Raw genomic sequence first — 23,415 nt, 5'->3', positions numbered from 1 at the left:
TTCTTAATGTAAACAAAGTGATCGACTTTGCGGTCATGCTAGACTCAAGGTAATTGGAGGATACAATATTTCTACACCACACTACTTTTATAAGTACATTTAAATTTGGAAATTCCAGTTAGCAGTTGACCAGGTATTTTCACCTTGAGTATACTGATGTAATTAATTGTTTTTAATTGTCCACATAAATTAATGTTCATGAAATAAAATGCAATTAATTTACAAGGTAAACAAAAATGAAATGTTTGGGACATGTGTCATTTACACATGACCACATATACATCGGCACATTTCCCAATGCATTCCAAAACAGCTATCAGGCTTTTTGCAAACATGTTGACAGGCAGTTTCTGCTTTCAAGTGACAATATACATGTATATGAGCCTTGCTCTGGGAAAACGGGGCTTAATGCACGTGCCTAAGGGGTCATCCAAATTAGCCTATTTAGTCTGCACAGGCTTATCAGAGACACACTTTTCATTTTTAAGGATTTTTTTAATGGAAGCCTATACTAAACAAAAATCCAGTCTAGGCGGAAAGTGTCGTACCGTATTAGCCTGTGCAAACTCCACAGGCTAATCTAGGACGACAGTTTACGCACATGCATACAACTCTAGTCCCAGAGAGCAGATTACATATTGTAAGGTTACCTTAATGATCCTGAGTGCCAGGGTAAAGGACGTCTCCAGGTTTTCACCGCACAAAAGGATCTGAAAGAAACATACAACTGAATAGACACTGTTAGAAGGATGGCAATGTCATCTGTATGCATTACTTACAAATGGGTAATATATAAATACATAAAGGGCAGAAGAATGCTCTTGCCAACCCCTTTCACATTGATCCTGAAAAGTTCATCACTTGGTTAAGTACTCTAAGAATGTGCATGGAAGAAGTAGCACACCCTTGCAAAGCATGTGAAGCCAACTTTATATTTAGATAAAAAAAGATTCCATGAAAGTTAAATCTTGCACACATACATGAAAACAGATTTGTGCAGCACTGAGTTGTAACAAACAATGGAACATTATCCTGTTGTAAAAGCTAAGCTTAAACTTTTAAGGAAAGCAATACTAAATGCTGAAACTTAAACAATAAGGTTTAGAGAATAACAGGTAACTGCTTGATGTAGATGTAGAATGTAAATGATTTTTTTTCTATTGTTGCCTATATGTTATGGGCAGGAGGCCTTATTATTGAATAAATTGAGTTGAGTTGATCTTTTTGTAATATATCAGGCAAGGCTTAGAATAATATTATGGCAAGGCTTGCTGAGCCATTATTTATTCATGACGAGCCTGATATATTACAAAAAGATCAGGCAGTAACTTGTTTTTCTGTTTATCATACCTCTACTTCCCCGATTTTCATAAAATAATGAAAAAATCACTAAACAAGAGATGTGTTTGTCAGAAACACAATGCCCCCTATTGCCCCGCTTTGAAGCCATATATTTGACATTTGACCTTGAAGGATGACCTTGACCTTTCACCACTCAAATGTGCAGCTCGATGAGATACACATGCATGCCAAATATCAAGTTGCTATCTTCAATAATGCAAAAGTTGTTGCAAAACTTTAACCAAGGTTAAAGTTTTGGGACACACACAATGAATAAATAAATGAATGACAGACAGACAGACAGACAGGCCAAAATCCATATGCCCCCGATCTTTCGATCCAGGGGCATACAAAACTTCATTTTTATCGGAAAATAATAAGATTGTTGTCCTTTGACGTGTTAACAATGAAGACATGAGCACTTGCGCTTAATATTTGTAAAACATGATTTTGGCTGTTTGTGTATATTACATCTTGGTATAAAATTGTTTGTTTTGTTAAATCTGATTCGATTTCACTAAAAATACTTTAAAGTATCAGTACTACTCAAAATCAACGAAATTTTCGTACAATTTTTGTGTAAAATAAGCTTAACCGATTTCAACGCCAAATGTGGTCTGGTAAAATACCGGTAGATGTTTGTATCTACAAACGCTCGTGTGCATCCACAAAAATCTTTGTAATCATACACCATCTAGCGTTGAAATTGTGGCTATTGCTATAAGGAACACTGGTTGTTTAGGTGTTAACTTTATTTTACGAAATACTTTACGAAAATTTCGTTGATTTTGAGCGTTATAGAGACTTAAAAGTTGATTCCAAGTAATATGACCTACCTCCTATCATCGACTGATATAAAAACTTCCTGTTGAACTGAAATATCAGGCAGTGTTATATCAGGCATATATCAATGCCAGTACGAAAAAAATGGGTATACAGTTACTATATGAACCACGTTCTGGAAAAACAGGGCTTAAGGCATGTGTACAAAGAGCTGTCCCAGATAAGCCAGTAGAGTATGCACAGACAAACCATACAGACAATTTTTGCTTTTATGAAAATGTTCGTTTCTAGGAAGTCCCTATTAAATGACCAGTCTAGTCAGAAAGTTGTGTCCCTAATTAGCCTGTTTGGCTGGCACAGACATATTTTCTAGCCCAAACCTATTATGATGACCTATTTCCCAGCCCACATATGTACCATGATGGTGAGGTCATTCCTCACTGGCTGACCCGCAAACAGCGTGGGTAACTTGGAGAGCCCTGCTGCCCGAGTAGCAAGGGCCTCTCCCGTGGGCCCGGAGAAACTGGTTTGCAGGTACTTGGTGACCTCAATCTGCAGGGCTATCGTCTTCATGTATCTAAAGAAAAAGGCATCGTAAACGTAATTTACACAGTTAACGAAAACTGAGTGTCTGGGACAGGTGTTATTTACAAATCACCACTAAGACGTATACAAAACAGCCTATCAGGCTTCTGGCATACATGCCGATTGGATGTTTCTACTTTTAAGTGACAATAATAAACATCATTGAATTGTTATAAAAAGCATTTATGCCACATTTGGGCGTAGAAGGTACCAGATGTTGTAATGTGTCTGGCACAGTGTGTTCAAAGCCCATATTCACCAACCCATTCTTAAACTTGAGAACAAAGAATAGTCTTATATTCAATCAAAATACCTCAGAGTTTGCATATATTCAGAATTAAAATGGTGCTTAAATGATTAACATATTGTTCTTAACAAGCAAATTCGTTCAATAGATATCCCCCGCCAATATACTTCTGGACACAAAAGTTTTCGTGACGGATGGACAACGCCAACATGCATCATCCTCTTATCCATATATATATACTCATACCAAGTTTCAATGAAATCTGTCGAAGCACTTCCAAGATATGGCCCCAGACACACAAAAAAGCTTTTTTTCAAGATACAAAGGGCCATAACTCCGTTATTATCCGATGGTGTACAATGCCATTTGGGGTGCATCATCCTCTGATCCATATATATACTCATACCAAGTTTCAATGAAATCCGTCAAAGCACTTCCAAGATATGGCCCTGTACACACACAAAAGCTTTTTTCAAGATACAAAGGGCCATTACTCCGTTATTAACAGATGGTGCACAATGCCATTTGGCGTGCATCATCCTCTTATCCATATATATACTCATACCAAGTTTCAATGAAATCCGCCAAAGCACTTCCGAGATATGGCTCCGGACACAAAGTGCCGGACGGAAGGACGGAAAGACGGACGGACAACGCCAAAACAATATCCCTCCGCCTATGGCGGGGGATAACAAACAAATGTATCAATAAAAAAGTTTTTGGCCACGATAGACCTGACTTTCAAATAGGGATGGAAAACCTAAGCAAATCCGTAGCCAGTTAACCTGTTTCGATATTGGAACGGTTAACTGGTTAACCGACTGTCTTTGTACCACATAAATAAAAACAAAAATCCGAAAAACGTATACGTTTATAAACAATTACATGTATATGCAAATATACTTTGTCTTGTTGATTGTCTTGTAACCTAATTACTTTAACCATTTTATCAATTAAATACTGTTTGTTAACAAATTTTGTTGGTCCTTAACATTGGGAATTCAAATTCTAAATATAATATTATACATTTTGAATCTAATACTTAAGTCATTTCCGAAAGTCTTTTCCGACATTTTTGTCGGTGAACTGTGATATTTCTTTGATGTAATATCAGAATTATGTCATTTACACATAATTATTGTTCTAAATCTTGATCAATAAAAGCTAGTGCAGAATTTGAATTATGTTGTCTTTTATTATCCGATAATCGAGGCATGATTGTAGATTGTCGCTTAACTTTTTAAATACATGATATTTGAACAAGTTGGACCGACTTTATACTGGATATTCACGTTGATGTGATATTTATAGAAAAAGGACATGTGGCAGTCAAATGTGCTAATTGACAAGACTAATTGGTCGGTTTATAAATTAAATTTATCAATATGTGAATAATTGAAACACAATAGAAAGTAAAGTGCTAAACAAACACACTGCAGAGTATAGGTACTAATTGCTTGTGTGCTTGCTCATTAATTCGCTGCACCCCGATGGTTTACAACTCTAAACGCTTTTGTTTCACAGGAGGGCATCACGGGAGGGTAATTGCCAATAATTTGCGATCAGATAAGCGGATAAGCCAATACAATAAAATGAAGTAAAATAAAACTAATGATTTGAGCATTTATTGTGTTCAACAAAAAAATGCGTTTTCTGCAAGAGTAACCGAATATCAATTTTGTATCTTCCAAACAAAAATTCCAGAATAGATGAAAAGTCTCCACCCAGATTTCCCAGTGCAGACTACACAGGCTAATCTGGGACTATACTTTAGAGCATTAATGATGAAGAAATGTTGAGAAGATACAACTTTTTCACGTTTAGCCATTGATGTCTATTTTCAATATAATTTAAAAGAGGTATCAATATGCTTATTTTTACAAAAATTTCTTAAATACATGTATATAATATTCAGAAAGAGTGCTAATAAATTATGTTATAAAAAGATATAAAAATAAACAAATAAAACTTCAACTAGATATTATTTTATTGGTAGAATAGGATATTTATTTAATTGGAAACAACCTTTTGGCAGAGTTAGGTTGTTTTTTATAGAAATGTTGATGTATATTTGCATTTCAGCAAAAGAGTTTAAAGTCACAATTGGTAGCCCCTGTTATATACCTGGACACTTCCTCTGGCCCCTTTACCAGCCTAACAGCCGTACTGTCGTCCCTGTCTCCCTCCTGTCTCTGCCTCACAGACAGTGGATGTTGGACATTCCCCCAGTGGGCCGGCTCCAGGTAGGCCTAAGACAGCAGAGGCAGTACATAAGACAGAGCAGGTTACACATGAGACAGGTGAGGCAACACATTAGACAGGGGTGGCAACACATGAGATAGGCGAGGTAACACATAAGTCAGGGAAGGTAACACATCAGACAGGGGAGGTAACAAATGAGACAGGGGAGGTAACACATGAGATAGTGGAGGTAAGACACGAGGAAGGGCAGGTAACACATTAGGAAGGGGTGGCAACACATGTGACAGGGCAGGTAATAGATGAGATAGGGGAGGTAACACATGAGACAGGGCAGGTAACACATGAGACAGGAAAGGTACCACATGAGACAGGGAATGTAACACATATGACAGGGGAGGTAACACATGACATAGGGGAGGTAACACATGAGAGAGGGCAGGTAACGCATGAGACAGGGAAGGTAATTCATGAAACGGGGCAGGTTCCACATGAGATAAGGGAGGCAACACATGAGAAAGGGTAGGTAACACATGAGACAGGGGAGGCAACACATGAGATAGGGGAGGTACTACATGAAACAGCGGACTTAACGCATGAGACAGGGGAGGTAATTCATGAGACAGGGCAGGTAACACATGAGACAGGGCAGGTAACACATGAGACAGGAGAGGAAACACATGAAATAGGGGAGGTAACACATGAGATAGAGGAGGTAATACAATAGACGGTGGAGGTAATACATGAGACAGGGAAGGTAATTCAGGAGACAGAGCTGGTAACACATGAGACAGGGGAGGTAAAACATGAAATAGGGGAGGTAACATATGAGACAGGGTTAGTAACACACTAGACAGGGGAGGTAACACTTAAGGCAGGGGAGAAAACAAAAGATACAGGGGATAAAACACAAAACAGGCTTGAATAAGGGGAGGCAACACAGAAAAGGCTTAAATCAGTTTGAATTCATAAAATAAGTATTGCGCAAAGCATTGTGATGCATGAGATTCCACTGCCAATTAACATCAGAACCTGGAATGAACCCTTAACCATTAAGATACTCGCATTACCGCCTTTGTAGTCCATAACAAAATCAAATTAAATTAAAGACTCTTCTAACATTTAAGTTTTAAAGGCTTCATTTCCAACTCTATGGTACAGTGTAAAATCTGAACAGATTGTGATTGTTTGGTTGCATATCACACTTTTTTAATTGGCTTCAGAGCAAAAACGGATAAAGTATTGTGATTCATGAGATGATTACAAACCAAATCTTCAAATGATACTGAAACAAGAAACCGTCGGAGACGGGTGATGCTCCCCAAAGGTTTTTTTTGGTCACAATATTGCACTATATATTCAGATAAAAGGAAACGTCTTGAGGGGCATAACTTTGGACAAAATAATACGATGGATGGTTTAGCAACTTAAAAATTTCAAAGGGCCATAACTCTCTTAATAAATCATCTAACCAGAACCCACTAATAACATGCGCATCTCCTCAAGGTAGTTAAGCTTCCCATAAAGCTTCATTGAAGTCCAGTCAATAGTTGAGGAGAATAGCCCGGACAAGAATTGCACTATATGTACAGTTTATAGAAAATTTCAAAGGGCCATAACTCTGTGAAAAATCATCCGACCATAACCGGCTGATAATATGCACATCTCCTGTTGGAAGTGAAGCTTCCCATAAAGTTTCATTGAATTCCCGTGATAAGTTGCTGAGAAATAGCTCGGACAAAAAATTGCACTATATGTACAATGGCATATTTCAAAGGGCCATAACTCTGTGAAAAATCATACGACCATAACCGGCTGATAATATGCACATCTCCTCTTGGTAGTGAAGCTTCCCATAAAGTTTCATTGAATTCCCGTAATAAGTTGCTGAGAAATAGCTCGGACAAGAATTGCACTATATGTACAATGGAAAATTCCAAAGGGCCATAACTCTGTGAAAAATCATCCGATCAGAACCCGCTGATAATATGCACATCTCCTCTTGGTAGTGAAGCTTCCCATAAAGTTTCATTGAATTCCGGTCATTAGTTGCTGAGAAATAGCCCGGACAAGAATTGCACTATATGTACAGTTAATGGAAAATTTCAAAGGGCCATAACTCTGTAAAAAATCATTCGACCAGAACTTGCTGATAATATGCACATCTCCTCTTGGTAGTGAAGCTTCCCATAAAGTTTCATTGAATTCTGGTCATTAGTTGCTGAGAATTAGCCCAGACAAGAATTGCACTAAATGTACAGTTAATGGAAAATTTCAAAGGGCCATAACTCTGTGAAATATCATCCGACCAGAACCCGCTGATAATATGCACATCTCCTCTTGGTAGTGAAGCTTCCCATAAAGTTTAATTGAATTCCGGTCATTAGTTGCTGAGAAATAGCCCGGACAAAAATTGTGCACGGAGGGACACACGGACACACAGACGGACAGAAGAAGCGGCTACTATATGCTCCCCCCCAATTTTTTTGGGGGGGAGCATAATAAAAGAACAATTTTATGTATTTTTAAGAAAGATGATATTTGATGAAACTTATAAAACAAATAATGGCAGTGATCCACTGAATTAAGATATGCAAGTTTTTGAGCAATGAATGTATTAATCTTAGCGAGATAACACCATACCTTTTTCATTTTCAAATTTCTGTACAATTTAAGCTTCCAACATTTTTAAGTAATCACCCTCAGTTTGATAAATAATATCACATAATAATATGTGCTGGGCTTGATGAAAACAGGGCTTAATGCATGTACTTGAAGTGACGTCCCAGGATTAATGTGTGCAGTCCTCACATGCTTATAAGGGATGACTCATTCTCGACCCTAATTAGCCAGTGCAAATTGCTAACCATGGAGGACACTTTTCACGCATGCATTAAGCCCCATTTTCCCGAGTACTGCTCATATATTTCACTGTGGTTTTTGACCTGCATGTGTTGCTGTGCAGTGAACAGGAATGTGATCCTGCGAGCTAAGTCAAGGTAACTCTGTGCCCCTTCCTGGTAGAAATACGTGAAGCATGTGATGCCAGCTCTGATGAAATCCTGAAACAAGATTTTACAATGTTGGCCCTTTTTCCTAAAACATCACTTTTAATGTCAGCCTTTTATATTGTTTCCTTTCTAGCCATCTGGGGCCACCTCCTTAAAAACTATCTGAGGCCACTTACTATATAACTATCCGGGAAAATGGAAGAAGGTTCTGGTATCACATAAAAAGCTAAAGAGATGTAAAATTTTCAACAAACAATTTGACCTTTGAATCTTCCTTTCTGCGTATCTTGCAAGTTTTATAATCTCTCATAATATTATAAAATCATTATTATTTGTGGAACATTATTTTTAACTGACTTTGTGACTTGACCGATCCAAGACAAAAACACACAGAAAATGACATATGCAAAAATATGCATTATTTCTTTTCAAAATAAAAAATCCACTAATTTATGTGTACCAAAAAATTATTATTTGAAAAAAACAACAACAATTTCCTGGTGATGAATATTAATGATTTAACAGAGGCTTTCATGAAAATGGAAATTGTAAATAGCAGATTAAACATTCAACCATCATTCAGTGCTAATTCTGTCTTTTGATGAACATCATCAGTAAAATGTTTGTAAAATTTTGAGAAAGTCACCTGAAAAGTGGAGTATCTCATGTCTGCTGTATTGATTATGACATTAGTTGCTTTGAGAATGTAAAACCTTGAGCCTTTTATTTTCTGGGAAAAATGGGCTTTCTGCATATGCGTAAAGGGTCATCCCAGGTTAGCCTGTGCAGTCCGTACAGTCTAATCAGGGACGACACTTAACGTTTTTATGACATTTTTCATATCAAAGAAGTCTCTTCTAAACAAAAAGCCAGTTAAGGCAGAAAGAGTCAGCCCTGGTAAGTGTGGCGGACTGCACAGGCTAATCTAGGACAACACTTTCCGCAAATGCAGTAAGCCCAGTTTTCCAAGAAAGCGGCTCCAATTTTAACAAATCCACAAGCTCAAATCTGTTGTTTTACATGCCTGCTGTATTAAGCATGACATAAATAATGTTGAGATTGTTAAACAATGCTAACAAATTCAAGTGTGTGAGTTGTTACCTTCATGAAGATCTGGAAGTCATGGAGCAGGTGGTGCAGCTTGTTCTTCACGAGGTGTCTGCAGGTGGCCGTGAGGAAGGGGTTCCATCTCTCCAGGGAGGGGTCGATCAGCAACATCTGGTCCTTGAGGCGCCCCAGCTCCCCACACTCGATAGACGGACGCAGCAGTCCCTCAATGTACACCTCCACGCTGCACTTCTGTACAGGCATAGACATATATAATGTATATAAATGTAACCATGTTCTTTTTTCATATCTGAACTTTCTTGTGCATAACATCATAACAAGTTAAAGAATGCACAACTTCTTATGTGGTTCTTATATTTTATTCCATTCACAACATAGGCCCTAATTTTTATGAATGTCATTTAGGAAGCAATGTCCAGGATATCAATAATATAGAAACCAATGTCCATCATGTCAATATAATGTAGAAGTAAACATCCAGGCTGTCAGGGTTGGCAAAACAAAGTACAAATGAATGTCCCCCTGTGTCGAAATTAGTGTAAGAACTATTGTCTGTTGGAACCAATGTCTGGATACCAGACAGAAGACAGGGTGAAGAAAGTTGGGTACTTTATACAGAAGGAAACAAGAGATGTGTTTGTCAGAAACACAATGCCCCCTACTGCACCGCTTTGATACATGTTTTTTTACCTTTGACCTTGAAGGATGACCTTGACCTTTCACCACTCAAAATGTGCAGCTCAATGAGATACACATGCATGCCAAATATCAAGTTGCTATGTGAAGGGACATAGAAGTTATGGGCATTTTTCTAAACCTAAATGTGAAACCTAAATGCAAAGTGTGACGGAAGGACAGACGGCCGGACGGTCCGATCACTATATGCCCTCCTTCAGGGGCATAAAAAAAGCTGATTAAAATACTAGTTATTATTGGGGGGGTTTTAATATTACATAATATAACATAATATATAATATTACTAGTGAGTAGTGAACTTATAAAATGAGCACTGAAATGGAATTTTTCAGCGATAATCGCCCCTTATATTTTTTTTGGCAATTGGCGCGGTATGGTTAGTTTTCCTTCATGTGCAAAAAATCGCTGACTTTAATAATCATGAAATCGTCCTCACATGGTCCAGTATATACTGCACGGCCTTCATGAAGTATCCATGGCGACGGTGGAAGTCTACGAGGGAGAGGTAGGTGCCATATGTGCGCAGGTAGAACACACACTCCTGGAACTGGGCCGAGTCCATACTGGTCTCCTCAAAGAACGTCTGGAACAAAACAACATGACCATGTGGGACTCACTTTAAGAAAACGTGGACTTAATGCAAGTACATACAGTTTTGGAAAAAACACACTTTACATTACGTAAATCAAGCTTAAGATATTTTATATTGTACTGGTCTCCTTCAAAGAAAGTCATAAGGGAACAACATAGACATGAGAGCCTCAGCCTGGAAAAACAGACTTGTAAGACCATTATTGACATTTATACAATTATTTTTAGTTTGCCTTTAAAATTGCATAGCATTATTTGCTTGTTGTTTCAATGTTTTACACGGGCTAATAAGGGAAAACACTTTCCACTTCAATTTATTTTTTGTTTGAAGGAAGTCTCTTCTTAGTGAAAATCTAGTTTAGGTGGAAAGTGTTGTCTAAAATTGGCCGACCTGTTTCCCCAGAAGGAGGCTCATTTTTATACCATTACCCAGTCTTCACAAACACCAATGGAATAAACACAGTGTGCAATACCATAACCCAGTCTTCACTCACAAACACCAATGGAATAAACACAATGTGCAATACCATAACCCAGTCTTCACTCACAAACACCAATGGAATAAACACAGTGTGCAATACAGCATACCATAACCCAGTCTTAACAAACACCAATGGAATAAACACAGTGTGCAATACAGCATACCATAACCCAGTCTTCACTTACAAACACCAATGGAATAAACACAGTGTGCAATACAGCATACCATAACCCAGTCTTCACAAACAAACACCAATTGAATAAACACAGTGTGCAATACAGCATACCATAACCCAGTCTTCACTTACAAACACCAATGAAATAAACACAGTGTGCAATACAGCATACCATAACCCAGTCTTCACTTACAAACACCAATGAAATAAACACAGTGTGCAATACAGCATACCATAACCCAGTCTTCACTTACAAACACCAATGGAATAAACACAGTGTGCAATACAGCATACCATAACCCAGTCTTCACTTACAAACACCAATGGAATAAACACAGTGTGCAATACAGCATACCATAACCCAGTCTTCACAAACACCAATGGAATAAACACAGTGTGCAATACAGCATACCATAACCCAGTCTTCACTTACAAACACCAATGGAATAAAAACAGCGTGCAATACAGCATACCATAACCCAGGTCTTCACTTACAAACACCAATGGAATAAACACAGTGTGCAATACAGCATACTATAACCCAGTCTTCACTTACAAACACCAATGGAATAAACACAGTGTGCAATACAGCATACCATAACCCAGTCTTCACTCACAAACACCAATGGAACAAGGGCTGTTTGTAAAACATGCATGCCCCCCATATTGGCTGTCAGTTGCAGTGGCAGCCATTGTGTGAATACGTTTTTTGTCACTGTGACCTTGACCTTTGACCTATTGACCTGAAAATCAATAGGGGTCATCTGCCAGTCATGATCAATGTACCTATGAAGTTTCATGATCCTAGGCCTTATTATTCTTTAGTTATCATTAGAAAACCATTTTACTGTTTTGAGTCACTGTGACCTTGACCTTTGACATAGTGACCTGAAAATCAATAGGGGTCATCTGCCAGTCATGATCAATGTACCTATGAAGTTTCATGATCCTAGGCGTAAGCATTCTTGAGGTATCATCCGGAAACCATTTTAGATATTGCAAATCTTAACCAAGGTTACAGTTTTGGACAAACACAATTAATGAATTACTGTGACCTTGACCTTTGACTTGAAAATCAATAGGGGTCATCTGCCAGTCATAATCAATGTACCTATGAAGTTTCGTGATCCTAGGCGTAAGCGTTCTTGAGTTATCATCCGGAAACCATTTTACTGTTCGAGTCACTGTGACCTTGACCTTTGACCTAGTGACCTGAAAATCAATAGGGGTCATTTGCCAGTCATGATCAATGTACCTATGAAGTTTCATGATCCTAGGTGTAAGCGTTCTTGAGTTATCATCCGGAAACCATTTTTCTATTTCCAGTCACTGTGACCTTGACCTTTGACCTAGTGACCTGAAAATCAAAAGGGGTCATCTGCCAGTCATGATCAATGTACCTATGAAGTTTCATGATCCTAGGCGTAAGCGTTCTTGAGTTATCATCCAGAAACCATTTTACTATTTCGAGTCACTGTGACCTTGACTTTGACCTAGTGACCTCAAAATCAATAGGGGTCATCTGCCAGTCATGATCAATGTACCTATGAAGTTTCGTGATCCTAGGCCTAAGCGTTCTTGAGTTATCATCTGGAAACCATCTGGTGGACGGAAGGACCTACCGATGGACCGACATGTGCAAAACAATATACCCCCTCTTCTTCGAAGGGGGGCATGATAAACACAGTGTGCAATACAGCATACAATAACCCAGTCATCACTCACAAACACCAATGGAATAAACACAGTGTGCAATACAGCATACCATAACCCAGTCTTCACTTACAAACACCAATGGAATAAACACAGTGTGCAATACAGCATACCATAACCCAGTCTTCACTTACAAACACCAATGGAATAAACACAGTGTGCAATACAGCATACCATAACCCAGTCTTCACTTACAATCACCAATGGAATAAACACAGTGTGCAATACAGCATACCATAACCCAGTCTTCACTCACAAACACCAATGGAATAAACACAGTGTGCAATACAGCATACCATAACCCAGTCTTCACTTACAAACACCAATGGAATAAACACAGTGTGCAATACAGCATACCATAACCCAGTCTTCACTTACAAACACCAATGGAATAAATATAGTGTGCAATACAGCATACCATAACCCAGTCTTCACAAACACCAATGGAATTAACACAGTGTGCAATACAGCATACCATAACCCAGTCTTCACAAACAAACACCAATGGAATAAACACAGTGTGCAATACAGCATACCATAACCCAGTCTTCACTCACAAACACCAATGGAATAAACACAGTGTGCAATACAGCATACCATAACCCAGTCTTCACAAACACTAATGGAATAAACACAGTGTGCAATACAGCAAGTAAGTTTAACATATGTTATATTGCTTCTTTAGTGTTTTTAATATTGCATCATTTTTTTTTAATAATGGGCTAAACAGAGTAACATGCAAGTGCTACCTGTGATGAATGATTATTAACTCGGGATAAAAAAGTGACCCACTAAAATTGATTTTCTTAGCCTAGCTAAACAAACACCTTTATTGCGCACTATCCTGTTGTTTTTTTAACACATGTACAACATAATATAAACACAACATAATACATGTAGAATATAATACATGTACAACATAATACATGTAAAAAATTATAAATGTACAACATAACACATGTACAACATAATTTGCCCAATGTCATTAAATCCTTTACAAATACTTCAATCCAGAATATGAAATTAATGCAAGATAAATCAATAAATACATAAAGTTGCAAAGTGGATGTAAACAAGAGCTGTCACCGTAGGATGACATATGCCCCCAAAAAACGCTTTTTCGAAACCTAAACGCAGATTTCGAAATCTAAACGCGTACCCTTAGTTCAAGGTCAAAGGGGTAAACATTTGTGTGCGTATGGAAATGCCTTGTCCATAAACAAATGCATTCCAAATATTGAGGTTACATTTGAAGCGAAATAGAAGTTATGAGTATTTTTCGAAACCTAAACGCAAAGTGTGACGGACAGACAGACGGACGGACGGAAATGCAATCACTATAATATTATGCCCACCTTAAGGGGCATAAAAATGTAATAAATTTAACCTCCTGGAAATAAGTGAGCAGTCCAGATATGATATGTTACTTACACTGGACGGAGTAGAGATGAGACTTTTGATGGAGCCTGGGTTGGCTAACAGGACCTGGATCTGCACAGAACAATCAACATCAGATATTATTTCGTGCCAAGTGAAATAGATGGGTGAAAGTTGAAAATTTTGAAAAACCTGAAGTACGACTTGGGGACTCCTAGGGCCCACGGGAGGTCCAGGTCAATAATTGGTGGGTTTCTGTGGCGGTCAAGCCCCCCCCCCCCCCCAAAGATACTGAGTTGGAGATTTCAGAAGATGGAAAAACATGTTCCTTTAAACAAATGTTGATTTACTGGAATAAAAAAACTTCACTAGCCAGCGTAGTTATCAATTTAATTATGAGTATACAATGAAGTCTGATTTGAGTACATGAATAGGTGAGCTAAAAATCAAAACATCCAGTAATATATGGCATAGTTCTGGCTGAGACAGGACATTTTTCACAGTGCACAGACAGAAAGTGACACTAAAATATGCCGCCTTCTTCGGAGGGGGTGGGGCATGAAAAATATTCAAGAAAATGTGTTACATTATAACGTGCAAAATAAAGCTGCACTAGATGTCATTGCTGGAGTGGGTGACAATTAGACAATGAACCTCGTTCTGGGAAAACTGGGCTTAATGCATGTGCAATGAGTGTCTTCCCAGATTAGTCTGTGCAATCTGCACAGGCTAATTAAGACAATACTTTCAGCCTACAAAGGATTTTCATTGAGAAGAGACTACCTTTAAACAAAAATACCATAAAAGCCCAAAGTGTTGTCCCTATTTAGCCTATGCGCTCTGCACAGGCTCATCTGGGACGACACTTTACGTACATGAATTGAGCCCCAAGAGTGTGGCTCTTTTAACTATGTTACATTCTTTATAAAGCTGATGGTTTTTACTTTGGAAGCTTAAATTGTGCATTAATTTTAGATCAAATAAGGTGTAGTTGGAAATTCTCAGAGTGCAGCTCATGTTATCACATCACAAAAAACATCATATTCCGTATGTTGCTGCATGTTTTGGGTCATACCTCCATAGATCCAGTGCCGGGCATGCTCTCAAGGCATTCAACGATGTCTTTCACCACTGAGGGTATTGGCGTGCACACATTACGGTCCTTCACAGGCTGAAATACACACAAACTAAAAATACACACAGGCTGAAATACACACATGCTGAATCATACACAGGCTGAAATACACACAGGCTGAGCCAGAGTACTAAAGGCCCAGACGTCCACCACATCTAGGAAGAAAAAGATACCCAGTATAAACATCATGCATTGGAAAGTAAATGGAGTAGGAAACAGGAAGATAGTTGAAGAATCTTCTGCATGCATTTTCTGCATTTACCCAGCATTAACATCTCAGATCTGCAGCATATAGGAACCACACCTGTAAGAGAGAAAGCCCTTTGAGGTCAACAATGTACTGAGAGACTTCAACACAGGATGCAAGAATTACAGATTGCACATGAAAACCTGACCCAAACCAGGGAAGGAGACTGAGACCACCTCCAGCCAAGTGCACAAGCAGTTTCAGGAGACACAAACTGAACAGCAAAAAAACACACATTGCCTGTGTAAAAGCAGATGCATTTGAGGCCCAGAATGCCAACCTTGCTATCTTCACAGACCATAAGATGTAGAAGGACTGGCTTCTTATGAAGCTTCTCTACAGCGGTTTCCAAGGCAACATGTTTCGGAATGCAAGTGTGTCTGAAGACGGTCTCTGTGCCAAGCAGTCCCACAAGGAAGAGTTTTCCCACCCATGTCCTTTCTCTTTATCAACAACATTATACCAGACCAACCTAAAGGAGAAAGCAGCCATGTATGCAAAGGATCTGGTGCTCTGGGGAACAGAAAAGAATGCAACAAAAACCACATACAGAATGAAACTAACTTTGAACATGATCTCATACTTCCCTTCCCTACAGAATTGAAGGGAATACATGAAACAAAGTCTTGAAACAGACCACCAAGGCCGGGTTTTCAAATAATCACCTGATGCACAGTAGAGTGAGCATCCTCATAGGCAGACTGCAAGGATTTGGCTTGTCCCACAGTCCCCCATCTCAACACAGTGATGCCAGAAAGAAAGCCCTGACTGATACTGGATACGGGCCACTTAAAAAAAGGTACAACAAGGAAGCATAGATAAGGGCCGCTTAAAAAAAGGTACCACAAGGAAGCATGGATGAATGCCGCTGGAAACAAGAGATGTGTTTGTCAGAAACACAACGCCCCCTATTGCGCCGCTTTGAAATAAAATTTCAATATACTTCCCTTGGATTGTATTTTTTGACTTTTAACCTTGAAGGATGACCTTGACCTTTCACCACTCAAAATGTGCAGCTTCATGAGATAAACATGCATTCCAAATATAAAGTCAATATTGTAAAAGTTATGGCCAATGTTAAAGTTTTCAAACGGACGGACAGACTGACTGACTGACAGACGGACAGTTCAACTGCTATATGCCACCCTACCGGGGGCATAAAAAGTTACCACAAGGAAGGATGGATAAGGGCCGCTTGAACAAAGATACAACAAGGAAGCATGGATAAGGGACGCTTGAAAAAAGGTACCACAAGAAAGCATGGATAAGGGCTGCTTGAAAAAAGGTACAACAAGGAAGCATGGATAAGGACCACTTATAAAAATGTACCACAAGGAAGAATGGATAAGGGCCGCTTGAAAAAAGATACCACAAGGTAGCATGGCTAAGGGCCGCTTGAAAAAAGGTACCACAAGGCAGCATGGATAAGGGCCTACACAGATTGGTCAACAACAGATGAAGTAAAGAGAGCGAAGTTTATGTGTACCCAGACCGACAGATGCAGGCAGAGGCAATACCAACAGGCCTCCACCAACGTACTAGAGTGCTGAGGTGGAAGCCTTGATCCATGCTGCAAACACTGTCAGCAGTACAAATGAACATGACTACCAAATAGTCTTCCGAACAGATGCTTTGTCAGTCCTTGAAGTACGAACAGCCCACAAACGTCTGGCATCATAGAAGCACTACAAAACAAGTGCTTCAGAATTGTATCACAGGGGATCCCCTCTAACTGCTGAATCCATGAAAATGGGACAGATATAATGGCACAAGTGGGAGTGGAAAAAAAACAGTGTCATTCTAGAAGAAATGAACACCATCATTAAGTGACTGTTCAGAAGGAAACAGCCACAGGACGGCTTCCATCACTTGCCCAGACAGAGAAACATTTGATATTTTGAAACAAAGTAATACGATAATATACCTTGAGGCACCTGCTGAACTTGTCCCTGGCGGTAGTGAAGTCTCCGCTCTGTAGGGCCATCATGCCCCAAGCCACCCACACACCTGCCGGGTCCAACCCACACTTTGTAGACACCTCCATCGCTAACGACAACCGCTCATCTGCAATCAACTTGTCACGCAATCGTCTGAAAATAGGAAATATGAATTGTAACCTTATTGATACTACAAACTTACTGAAAAATGCGAACAACTTGTCAGGTAATTGTCTGTGAAAAGATATGATTTTTTGTTTGTAAAGCTTTGTCACAGACATGAATAAGTCCGGCACACTGCTTTAGCAGCTAGGCTTAAGATCACATAACTCAGGAATATGTGGTTAATTGGGCATTAAATAGAAAATCAACACATGACCAAGTGACTAGCACATTCAACACACTGACCAAGTGACTAACACATTCAACACACTGACCAAGTGACTAACACATTCAACACACTGACCAAGTGACTAACACATTCAACACACTGACCAAGTGACTAACACATTCAACACACTGACCAAGTGACTAACACATTCAACACACTGACCAAGTGACTATCACATTCAACACACTGACCAAGTGACTAACTCATTCAACACACTGACCAAGTGACTAACACATTTACTCTAAAATAGTGAGGTTATCAATGAAATCAGGGAATAAAGCCAGTTTTTCTTTAAAAAAATCAAGAATATTTTAGAAATGAGCTGCACTCTGAGAAAATGTGGCTTAATGAATGTGCGTAAAGTGTTGTCCCAGATTAGCTTATACAGTCTGGACAGGCTAATCAAGTACAACAATTTCTGCTTAGACTGGATTTCCAATGAGAAAAGATCTCCTTCAGATGTAAGTTTCATATACTCTGCGAGTGTCATATGTGATGCTTATCTGGGACAACACTTTACAAACTAGCCTTGTTATCCAAGAATGAGGCTCAAATATGTGCCTGTTCTACCTGACACTCTCGATATGGGTGAGCTCCTCAATGGAGGGCAGGTCACAGAGGTCGCAGTGGTGTAGTGGATATGATGTCTGCCTAGTGATCAGGAGGTCACGGGTTCGATCACCACTGTGGGAGCATTCTTAAAATTTCCCCCATAGACAACAAGTACTGGTTATAGTCCCAAATAAGCCTTAGTCTTTCTATGCAATCAAGCTAAAATAAATAGGTTTAAACTAATGGAGGGCAGGTCCAGGTAGTTGTCTACCACACTATCCACATCACACCTGACACCCACCTGACACTCACCTGACACTCCACCTTGATGACCTCCTCTACGAAAAGCAGGTCGGGATAGCTGTCCACCATTTTCTCCACCAGAAAACCACCTGACACTCACCTGACACTCTCCACCTTGGTGAGCTCCTCTAATGAGGGCAGATCAGGGTAGTTGTCCACTACCAGTAGTCCTAGCAGGTCAACCAGGCCCTGGTACACATCACAGCGACCCATACCAGCGTTGTCACCGTGACGTGTGAACTTCATCTTGGCATGGAACAATAGGTACTTCATCATACTGCAATGGAACAACATGTACTTCATCATACTGCAATGGAACAGCAGGTACTTCATCATGCTGCAATGGAACAACGGGAACTGCATAATGCTGCAATGGAACAACAGGTACTTTATCGAGCAGCAATGGAACAACAGGTATTTCATCATGCTGCAATGAAACAACATGTACTTCATCATACTGCAAAGGAACAGCATGTATTTCATCATACTGCAATGAAACAACATGTACTTCATCATACGGCAATGGAACAGCAGGTACTTCATCATGCTGCAATGGAACAACGGGAACTGCATAATATTGCAATGGAACAACAGGTACTTTATCAAGCAGCAATGGAACAACAGGTATTTCATCATGCTGCAATGAAACAACATGTACTTAATCAAGCTGCAAAGGAACAGCATGTACTTCAGCAAGCTGCAAAGGAACAGCATGTACTTCATCATACTGCAATGGAACAACATGTATTTCATCATACTGCAATGGAACAACAGGTATTTCATCATGCTGCAATGAAACAACATGTACTTAATCAAGCTGCAAAGGAACAGCATGTACTTCAGCAAGCTGCAAAGGAACAGCATGTACTTCAGCAAGCTGCAAAGGAACAGCATGTACTTCATCATACTGCAATGGAACAACATGTATTTCATCATACTGCTATGAAACAACATGTACGTCATCATACTGCTATGAAACAACATGTACTTCATCATACTGCTATGTAACAACATGTACTTCATCATACTGCAAAGGAACAGCATGTATTTCATCATACTGCTATGTAAAAACATGTACTTCATCATACTGCAAAGGAACAGCATGTATTTCATCATACTGCAATGGAACAGCATGTATTTCATCATACTGCAATGGAACATCATGTACTTCATCATACGGCAATGGAACAGCAGGTATTTCATCATACTGCAAAGGAACAGCATGTACTTCATCATACTGCAATGGAACATCATGTACTTCATCATACTGCAATGGAACATCATGTACTTCATCATACCGCTATGAAACAACAGGTACTTCATCATACTGCAATTGAACAACAGGTGCTTCATCATACTGCAAAGGAACAGCATGTACTTCATCAAGCTGCAAAGGAACAGCATGTACTTCATCATACTGCTATGAAACAACATGTACGTCATCATACTGCAATTGAACAACAGGTACTTCATCATACTGCAATTGAACAACAGGTGCTTCATCATGCTGACATGGAACAGCAGGTACTTCTTCATATGGAAATGGAACAACATGTACTTCATCATACTGCCAATAAATGATGAAACAATGCTTTTCCAAACAAACATTTCAAGCTGCAAAAGCCAAGTCAATGTTATAGTAATTTTACCATGTGATTTTGATTTTTACAAAACATACAACTCACCAACATTAACTGTTTCCCACATTTTTCACTACCTTTTCCCACTGCATTGTGGTTTGTACAAACACATGCCTGCAGTTACACAGTAAAGACAAAAGACAAAAAATTGACCCACCTGATACTTTGTGAATGACATGCTTGAATTGTGTTGTATACTCAAACTTGGCTTTGTTTGAGCCTGTGTTCACATAATATTAGCCTAATTCTAGGCTACATGCATGAGTGTCTTCCCAGATTAGCCTGTGCAGTCTGCACAGGCTCATAAGCAACAATACTTTTTGCTTTTACAGAATTTTAGGTTCATATGAGCTCTCTTTTTAACATATTTCAGTGTAGGCCGAAAGTGATTAGCCTGTGCAGACAGAATGCCTAGGTTAATATGGGACGACTCTTAACGGGCATGCATTAAGCCCAATTTTCCCAAAACAAAACCCAAAGTTTGTTTGCTGGTATACTCACCTCATGATGAGGTTGTAGTCCACCTCAGGGTTGGGGACGCCAGGAGCCAAAGGCTTGAGCAGACAGGACAGCGTGTCACACAGGCCCAGGATCAGACGCCCACACTCACGCCCGTTGCTATGGAGATTCAGGATGGAGATGCACAGGGAGGTGCTGGGGGCCTGCACAGGGGGACAGGGGAGATAATTATACATAATGGTCATATTCTGTTTTAATTGGTTTGGCCAAGTCATGTGCTGACCCTGTAATTTTGCATGTAAGCTGTAAGTATGTATAAAATCATTATATCAAAAGAAAATGAGCCGTGCTCTGTTAAAACGGGGCTCAATACATGTGACTAAAAAGTCCTTCCATAAAAGCATGTGCAGTCTGCACTGGCTTATCAGGGCAAACAATGCCCACTTCTAGGGCTTTTTCATTTAAAGTAAGTCTCTTCTAAACATATCAGTTTAAGCGGAAAGAGGAATTCCTGATTAGCTCATGCTGAAAGCAGGCTAATATGGGACAACACTTTATGCACATACATTAAGCCCCCTTTTCCCAGAGCGCAGCACATAATTATCTTACCTCTCACAAAGTACTCTGTTTTCATTGGATCTTACCTCTCACAAAGTACTCTGTTTTCATTGGATTTTTATTAAAATGATTGTTCCAAAAGAAAATGAGCATCCCTCTGGGATAATGAGGCTTAATGCATATGCATGAAGTGTTGTCCCAGATAACCCTTCGCTGTCCACACAGGCTAATCAGGGACGACCCTTTCCAGCTTAACTTCAGGGACGACCCTTTCCAGCTTAAATGGATTTTTGTTAAGAAGATACTTCTTTTAAACAAAAAAATTTCATTGAAGCGGAGAGTGTCGCCCCTGATTAGCCTGTGTGGACTGCACAGGCTTATCTGGTATGACACTTTACTAACATGCATTAGGCCAAGATTTCCCAGAACAAGGCTCAATAATCTTACCTCCAACAAATACTCAGTTTCCTTCTGTTTGGCCAGGTCTAGCGCTGAATGCTCATTTTTCCAAATTAGGCCAGCAGAGGCATGTTATATTTAGTCATTTAAATTATTCTTTGAAAGAAAATGGGTTGTGATCTAAGAAAATGGGGCTAAATGCATGTGCGCAAAGTGTTTTCTCAGATAAGTCTGTGTTGTCAACAACCAGAGACATTTTCCTTCTAAACTGGATTTTTGCTATGAAGAGACTTCAGAAACAAATTCTATAAATGCAGATTTCACAGCCTAATCTGGGACAACACTTGATTCACATGCATTAAGCCCTATTTTCCCAGAGCAATTATAAACTAAAAAAGCATAAAGATAATCAATAAGATGACGTCATTAAATGCAGTTTAACTAAGTTAAGTTATTATTTCATAAATGCTCTGCACAGAATGAGCTTTCCCAACATAGTTTACTGACCTTGTATCACACCTTACATTGCAAATAAAAAGTTGTGTAACTAATTATACCTTGATAATAGACCCTTTCAAAGGGCAAATGAATAATCTTAATAGTACAGCTAAATTGATTGTCTGTCTGTTATGGTAACTTTCCAAAATGTTTCCTGCCTTTTTAAAATCATTAAACAAACAAAACATGGTAAGCAGCAGTGAGTGTTAACGTTTTTGTTGTTTATGTCAAGGATAGCTTGTAGTAACAACCATGTCAGGTATCTGCCCCAAGGCTTGTGTTAGGTTTGTTTTCAAAAATAACAGGAAAAAAATTGCCAAAAAAAGTCCACATTAGGTTTGCATTTAACATTTAACATCTTGCCAAATTAAAAAAAAGAAAGAATAAAACACTGCAGATCCACTATAGTGATCCTTTATTTTGCTATGTCCAATATATTGATATCTGGCTTTGGACCAAGTTTTTTTCTCAGCATACTGTTTCTGATTGCCCAAAATACCACAGTAGAAATCATATTTTATTTGAAGATTTGCAAAAAGGGATAGATTAATCATTAAAAAAAGATAATTGATTATGTTTTCTATTTTCACAAAGTAAATTTTATTTTCATAACATAAAATATATTTTCAGTACATATATGAGCGTAACTCCACTAAATAAATCATATCTTTCCCCCGTGATAATTTTTAAGCTTTTTCGCATTTGTTGACAAGGACACCTGGACAACGTCAAAACGATAGAACTTTGATACAAAAAATATATATTTCTTCTTTGCACTCTAAAGTAAACACACACAAACACCATAGTGCACAAGTTGTTTTTATCAACACAAAGAAAGAGATAGAGGATTTTTTCCTATCAAATTTTGTTTATATCTAGACTTTACTTGCTGGGAATTTTCTTAGAAGGAGCTGTAATTTTGTGAACTGCTAAGGAATTTTGCAGCTAGTAAAGTGGAGATATAAAGCTAATATTAATGCTAAATAATCGCTACTGATTTTCTTGCTGATATGGCTGGAAAGTGAGCAG

At 38.9% G+C, this 23,415-nt stretch overlaps 1 protein-coding gene across 1 annotated transcript in view; it reads right to left on the bottom strand.

Annotated features, from left to right (window-relative positions):
- The window catches only part of LOC127872157 (zinc finger FYVE domain-containing protein 26-like), a 98,346-nt gene that overhangs the window by 12,431 nt on the left and 62,500 nt on the right, over positions 1 to 23,415 (bottom strand). The window contains exons 33-43 of the mRNA XM_052415487.1: positions 20,974 to 21,134; positions 18,933 to 19,109; positions 17,574 to 17,739; positions 15,343 to 15,438; positions 14,322 to 14,381; positions 10,367 to 10,513; positions 9,268 to 9,465; positions 8,101 to 8,217; positions 5,081 to 5,205; positions 2,542 to 2,701; positions 651 to 710 (exon numbers count right to left, since the gene is read on the bottom strand). Of these exons, the coding sequence (XP_052271447.1) occupies positions 651 to 710; positions 2,542 to 2,701; positions 5,081 to 5,205; positions 8,101 to 8,217; positions 9,268 to 9,465; positions 10,367 to 10,513; positions 14,322 to 14,381; positions 15,343 to 15,438; positions 17,574 to 17,739; positions 18,933 to 19,109; positions 20,974 to 21,134 (1,467 nt within the window). The remainder of the gene's footprint in view (positions 1 to 650; positions 711 to 2,541; positions 2,702 to 5,080; positions 5,206 to 8,100; positions 8,218 to 9,267; positions 9,466 to 10,366; positions 10,514 to 14,321; positions 14,382 to 15,342; positions 15,439 to 17,573; positions 17,740 to 18,932; positions 19,110 to 20,973; positions 21,135 to 23,415) is intronic.

The sequence above is a fragment of the Dreissena polymorpha genome, chromosome 3, assembly GCF_020536995.1.
Source record: "Dreissena polymorpha isolate Duluth1 chromosome 3, UMN_Dpol_1.0, whole genome shotgun sequence".
NCBI lineage: Eukaryota > Metazoa > Mollusca > Bivalvia > Myida > Dreissenidae > Dreissena > Dreissena polymorpha.
Note: the sequence above shows the minus strand (reverse complement) of the source record. Positions and strands in the feature narration are given on the sequence as shown.